The sequence below is a fragment of the Rhagoletis zephyria genome, unplaced genomic scaffold, assembly GCF_001687245.7.
Source record: "Rhagoletis zephyria isolate East Lansing unplaced genomic scaffold, Rhagoletis_zephyria_1.1 Rzeph_scaffold_02764, whole genome shotgun sequence".
In the NCBI taxonomy this organism is placed as follows: Eukaryota; Metazoa; Arthropoda; class Insecta; order Diptera; family Tephritidae; genus Rhagoletis; species Rhagoletis zephyria.
In genome coordinates, this window is record NW_016159848.1 from 34796 (window position 1) to 41268 (window position 6473).

Here is a 6473-nt window from a genome sequence, read left to right on the forward strand (position 1 = left end):
CAGGAAATCAATAAAGCATTGCATCAATTAGGTAAAAGTACGCCAATAACACTTACCGGACATCCTTCAATGTCATTGAAGATATCAAATATTGCCATGCGCGATTCCGTCTTCCGCTTGTCCTCGTTAATGTGCATCATAACTTCCTTGATGGCCTTCAATGCTTGCTCCAACTTGGCATAGTCTGGATTATTTTTATTTGTGTGCTTTAAAATGTCTGTAATTGTATTGCGAAATGATAATTTAAAAATTTTTCGGTTCAGGCATCTTAGAATTCGAGCTTTTACTCACCGTTCAACAACAAACTAATGCTTGGCAATCGTTGCACAGGACGTATCATTAGATCCTGCAGGCTTTGTCGCCCACACTCAGGCTTCGTTTGATTGATTTTTAAAAATGCATGGAAGCGTGGATTTTGACTATCACATTGTTGCAGCGTTTCTTTCATCTGCTCGAAGAAATTCACGTAGGGCGGATATGCCTTAGTTAGCTCATCGCGATGTTGCAGTATGATTTCGCCGATCAAGCAATCCTCTGACCATTTACTCTGTATCGCACGCAGACTTTCCAACATGCTCTGATGCACTTCGTGTATGGGAAGAAAATTATTGAAAATCGATTTGATTTCCGATTTATTGAGTAGCTCGTCGCTGGTCTCGGCAATTTCCTCGAGCGGATTCTTGAAGAGCTGTATGTATGTAAGGGGTTTTAAAATACATAAAAGAATGAAATTTCATAAAACAAACAAATAATTGAGGCGGCGGTATTGAAACTTATTTCGATTCATTTATTCTTCGTTCCATATGCGAAAATCTGTTATATCTACATATATATTCTAAGTTCAATCTCAATTTTCCTAATCTTAATCTTCTTCACACTCAACATTATAATATAATAGGAAGACAGATGCACTTCCCTAGCATTTTTTAATCATGTAGTATTTCTAATTTACTACCGCCACTAATGAAGATTCATATTAAAAATGTATCGGTGTTTTTTGGTTGAACCGATTGGGTACAAGTACCTGTTTAACAATCGAGCTACGCACCTTTACAATTGTGTCTAATATGCCCACATAGTTGGACTCGGTGCTGAAAAAGTCCATAAAATGATTGAAACGCATCGACTTCTTCGCCGGTGTGGTCTCCGTAACCGTAGGTGTTTCAATACGCACTTCGTTATGCAATTTCCCAGCCTCCAACTTATCCGGACTGGTAGTACAGTCAAAGAAACTACCCGAAACGGACAATAAACCGGCGTCCGAAACAGACGAACGTCGTTTACCCGAGCCCATTGGTGTCCCTTCAAATTGTATGCGCTGCGAGAAACGTTTCCGTTTGCGCTTGTTAAAGCTGATGGGCAGTGAATCACGGCGATCCGTATTAGGCGTGTTCGCAATACTGTCCAAATACTAGAAGGGAAGAAGGGAATAATTTTTCGAGGTAATGGAATACGCTAAAAAAGTGTATGTATTTACATCGCCAAATAGGTAATCCATCTCGTCCGCGTAGCCATTCTGTATGGTGTACCAGAACCAATCGGACTTGAGGATGTGCGTGCGGTGATTCTTCGGATCTGGCTTGGTTTGAGTGGTGTGCTCATCGACAACCTGAATTATAAATTAAAAATATTGTTCTACATACATACATACATACATATGTACATACTACATAATAAAAACTATGTAAGCCTGATGATGACTGCTCGCTCGCGCACAACAACTAATTGCAGTAGTCTGCTTTATTTGTAAGCAGGAATAATTGATTTGCGTGAAACAGTCATTTGTCAGGCACGGAAAATTTTCCAATTTACTAAGTGTTGAAATAACAAAGATGCTCGCATGCTTTTGCCTTAAAACAAATACGAAATTTTAACTGAAATTATTAACATTTACAGGGTAATCGAAAATGATGCTGCATTTCGTTCCATTTGTTTTATAGAAATCTTTATAATAAAATATTTCAAATCACCCTGTTCGCTTGATTGAAAAAATAAATCGGCTGGATTGACATGGACTGCAAAAATGCAAACCGAAATTTTCCAGCGTTCTACTGGCTTCGAAAATTCAAAACAATTCGCACAATAGCAAATCCAGCAATTAATTAGACATTTATGATGTGCAAGTGAGACATGTAAATATGTATGTATGTACATATAATGCTATGAGTGAATGCTTTTAACGGTATGATGATTTAGAATGAATGTACGCAGCTACTGAGTTAATAAAAATAGAAAAGGCTTATTAAATATTTGCCAGCACAATAAATTATTTTCGAAACGCTTAGAAGGGTTGGTGGCAGAGTGCAGCGATGTCAGCCAGTATTCAGAAACAAATTACAGTAAATCAAATAGAATATCATTGAGACAAGCTGTCCTTAGATTCGTTAAGTGAAACAAGGCAAAAGCAGTACGTTTAGAACAAAAATTTGGAAACATACAACACAAATTTCAGACGAAAAAAAAAGATGAGCATGGTGAGATAATAAAGTGCATTAAATTTTATAGAAATTGTGCTTCACTAAGAGTTTTAAACAAAAGAGGAGCAAATATGATTTGCATAGCATTTTTAACATTTTTCACTAAATTTAAAATTATTTAGAAAAATTTTTAAATAAATTAGCTGGAGAGTCTAGAATAGGGTTAGCAGATTTTTCTGTTGTGAAAATAATTTATTGTGCTGCCTCCTTAACCATAGCAAACATTTAGTAAAAAAAACCCCAAAACCACTTAAAAATAATTATAAGTTACAAACAAATTTTAACAACATTTAACACACTTATACAACAAACAATAGCCGAGACGTAAAAGTTAACGGAAAACTAGTCGAAAACAACAATATATATATATCGTCGTACCGAAAATGTTAAAAATGCGATGCAAATTACAAAACTGCATTGCAATGCTTTTAAATCGTTTTATCTGTGCAAACAATTTCCGGCGATTTCGAAAAAAATATGAATATTTTTACTATTTTATCTATATTTTTACTACCGAATTCTTCAGTCTTTCACTTTACTTTTGTGTTGTACTAAGTTTCCATTTCTTGTTCGTTTGCAAATGAGAATAGGCAAAAAAAAAAAGTTTAAGTAATGCAATGAATTGCGTTAAATACCATTGACGAGCATCCACCAGCATTTTTTAGCAAATTCTCACGCTGCTGAGGGAGCGCAGTACGCTGGTTTTGGACGGCCTGACAGTGAGCATGAACTTGAAATGGACTTTCCTGATGTATTATCTCTGAGTTAATCGGCTGATTTGAACTACGAATGGGAGATGAACGAAGCGCGGGCACAGGAAAGGGTGTAGGAGTTGTGGGAATGTAAGTTGCAGGAATAGAAACAGCTGCAGCAGAATTGATCTCAGCACACTGCTTAGGCGACGCAGTTGACTGCGGCGATGGCGATGGTGCAGATAGCACAATTTTCGTAAGCGATTTGGGAGTGCCAATTGCCCTTGCTGCGGCGCTTAAAAACTTAGTTGGCGCTTTGGGCGTTTTGAAACCACTACTCGGCAATTCTCGTTCACATTTTTCGTCCTTTTCTGGCGTAGTCGTAGGCTGTAGCGTATTCACGTTGTATTTGTCTTTCTTACTACTACTACGCGTTATGCGGTCGCGAAGGCTGCGAAATTTCTCCTTCACCGGTTTGCAAATCGACTCATTGAATGTAGTTTCCATTGACGCAATCGAACAGAATGAATCATCCACATTGCAGCCGCCCTCTTCACCATTTGGTGCAGAATCGAGTGCCACTGAGCTGCGTCGTGGCCGCATCATTTTCGATATAGGTGTGCGTACCGCTACAAAGCTCATGGATCTACGTATTGAACGTGTAATGGATCCGGCGCGTATGAGCTTTGGCTTCTTCGTGCTATTCGGCAAGGCGAAAGACTCCACCGACATCAGTGAAATACTATCGAAGCTCTCGCGTTTACGTTTCAGCTCGTTAAGGTCACCGAAGTCTTCCTCATCGGCGAGCACAACGTCTGTGTCGGTCTCCATCGGAAGTGGTTCATTTTCAGGCGATGAGTTGGTAGTGATCACCAACTTTGGAATTTTTATGCTTGACGATGATCTTGCTTGGGACGCTTCCGCCTCCTGTCTAACACTTAATATTGGTGATATGTTATTTGGATTATGAAATGCATTGTCCGCTTCTTTCGTAAGAATGGCGCCATCGGTGGTGTTTTTACTACTATGCTCGCCAGCGTCAGCGTCAGTGTTGGCCACTTTTATGGGTGTGCTGGCATTTTCATCGATTGGATTGGGTGGTAAGGGTTTTGATTCTTCCACTTTGGCCTTGCTCGAATTAGAATTTATGTCATATTGTGGCGATTTTGATTCCTGCAGTGGCAAATTTGGCTGTTTTAGTGGAGTGTTGGCACTCAGTTGCCGGGCTGGGGGAGCGTAATCGTCCGGATCGTCTATGTCGACACCCTCAGGTAGTGGGGAGCCACATTGCAGTTCCTTATTGCGATCATAGTCCACCACCAAGCGCTCATCAAAATAATCGCCATCATCATCTGCATCTACATTTTCATCATCTTTAACAAACTCATTCTTGTTCGAAGTCAAATGCGGACTTTCAACATCCATTTGACATTCATCAGCCTCAGGGAAAGTCTCTGTTTCAGTCTCATTTGGTTTAGCAGTCTTTTCTTCAATCTTTTCGATAATTTCGTTTTGTGGCATCTCAGCAACAGCTGCGGTTGCTTCAACATTAACGCCCTTAAGTTCTTGTGAGCCACTTGTGGCGCAAGCGGGAGCAGGTCTAGGATTTGTTGGGTCAGGATTAGGGTGAAGGTTAGTTATAGGCTGGGGCTTAGGTGAATTGCAAGTGTTAGTGATGGCTTCGAGAAAATAACCACCGGTATTAGGCATGACCTGCAAATTTGTAAATTCATAAATATTCGTAGAAAATTTCCAGCAGCATGCTTATTATGAAAATTCTAAATATTTCAATCCTTTTTCTTGTGTTACTGTATGCGAAAACCAACATTGAATATTAATTAGTTTTTTTTTTGTTTTGAGCTAATATTTTTTTTTTTGGTAAATACCGCCACTCAACAATGATGTTTGCGATATTACGGTGTATGCCACTTAATTTTTTTTTTTTTTNACTGTATGCGAAAACCAACATTGAATATTAATTAATTTTTTTTTTTTGTTTTGAGCTAGTATTTTTTTTTTGTGGTAAATTCCGCCACTCAACAATGATGTTTGCGATATTACGGTGTATGCCACTTAATTTTATTTTTTTTTGTGACAACTACATAAATTACTACAAATGATTGTTTTCGACTTCAGCGGCACAAAATACGCTACAAATTGTTTTTCCAGCTTCGTATTATTTTATCTCAATTGCTTAAAATACTATATGTATAGTGCAAATCAATTAGTCACCAACTATTTAGTACCAGCGCACACAAACATACACATTCGAGAATACAATAACAACAACATGCAAACCAAACAATTCAAAGCAATAAACAATAAACAATAAATATCTAAGGCTTGTTTATGCAAACAATTTATGTATTTGAATGTGGATGAACTCACGACATGCGAGCACTCGGGATCGTCCAACTCTGCCGGCACGCCCCCATTGCTGATCAAAACATCCACCATGTGTTGATGCTCGTCCGCGGGAAAGCCGAAGAAACAAATCTTCTGACCTTCAAATGCTTTCAGTTTATGCTCGCGGGAAAAATCGTCGGTCGTTGCACGAAACTGCAGCTCGTCGCGCCGCTCCCATGCGGCATAAACCCAGGCCGGCCGCACCACGGTCAAACGAAAAGTTTTTGCGTATCTAAAAAATCACACAAAACAAAACAAAAATAAAATGGAATTAAAAGCCATTGCAACAGAACATTGAACACAATTTAAAACGATAAATAATAAAACTAGGAGCCATTAGAGGCGGGCAGCTGCCAAGTTGTGGCAACTTACTGATACTTATCACCGCCACTGTGACTGCAAATTAGATGTGTGATCTTGGAATTCATGTCTTTGCGTATGCATCCGCCCATCGAATGTATCAGATTGACGAGACGAGTCTGTAGCATAGAAGATAAAGAAAGTAAAACTTATTTGTAGAATCTTTCGCAGAATCGTTTCGTTGAATGAAACTTTACACTTACCAGCTCATCCTTCTTGCGGATGCCCGTAAAACACGTCACCACGCCGCGCATTGAATAATTGTAAATGGGTCGCGCGTTGCGTATAAGTCCATCCTTTGATTCGGCTGCATGCTTCAAGGCAGGTGGGCCCAAGATGCTGCAGAAGAAGAGAAATCACAACAAAGTACCGCAAATTATTTTATTGAGAAACAAGAAGAGTGGTGGAGAGTTAAGTGTGGTAGGTAGCTCCATTCATGCAATTCTATGTGGATGCATATAAAGCAGAAATGCTTGCATATTTCCCCGAATTTCGACACACGCATTGCGTCTACATATCACTATCAACAGTTCATGGC

At 39.1% G+C, this 6473-nt stretch overlaps 1 protein-coding gene across 3 annotated transcripts in view; it reads right to left on the bottom strand.

Annotated features, from left to right (window-relative positions):
• pbl (epithelial cell transforming 2 pebble) overlaps window positions 1-6473 on the bottom strand; it is a 28393-nt gene that overhangs the window by 2619 nt on the left and 19301 nt on the right. For 2 of the 3 annotated variants that reach the window (XM_017622334.1, XM_017622335.1), the window contains exons 3-10: window positions 6139-6274; window positions 5948-6054; window positions 5558-5807; window positions 3113-4882; window positions 1478-1609; window positions 1049-1411; window positions 292-688; window positions 57-217 (exon numbers count right to left, since the gene is read on the bottom strand). In XM_017622334.1, coding sequence (XP_017477823.1) covers window positions 57-217; window positions 292-688; window positions 1049-1411; window positions 1478-1609; window positions 3113-4882; window positions 5558-5807; window positions 5948-6054; window positions 6139-6274 — 3316 coding nt within the window. The remainder of the gene's footprint in view (window positions 1-56; window positions 218-291; window positions 689-1048; window positions 1412-1477; window positions 1610-3112; window positions 4883-5557; window positions 5808-5947; window positions 6055-6138; window positions 6275-6473) is intronic. The other variant, XM_017622336.1, reaches the window with a different exon arrangement.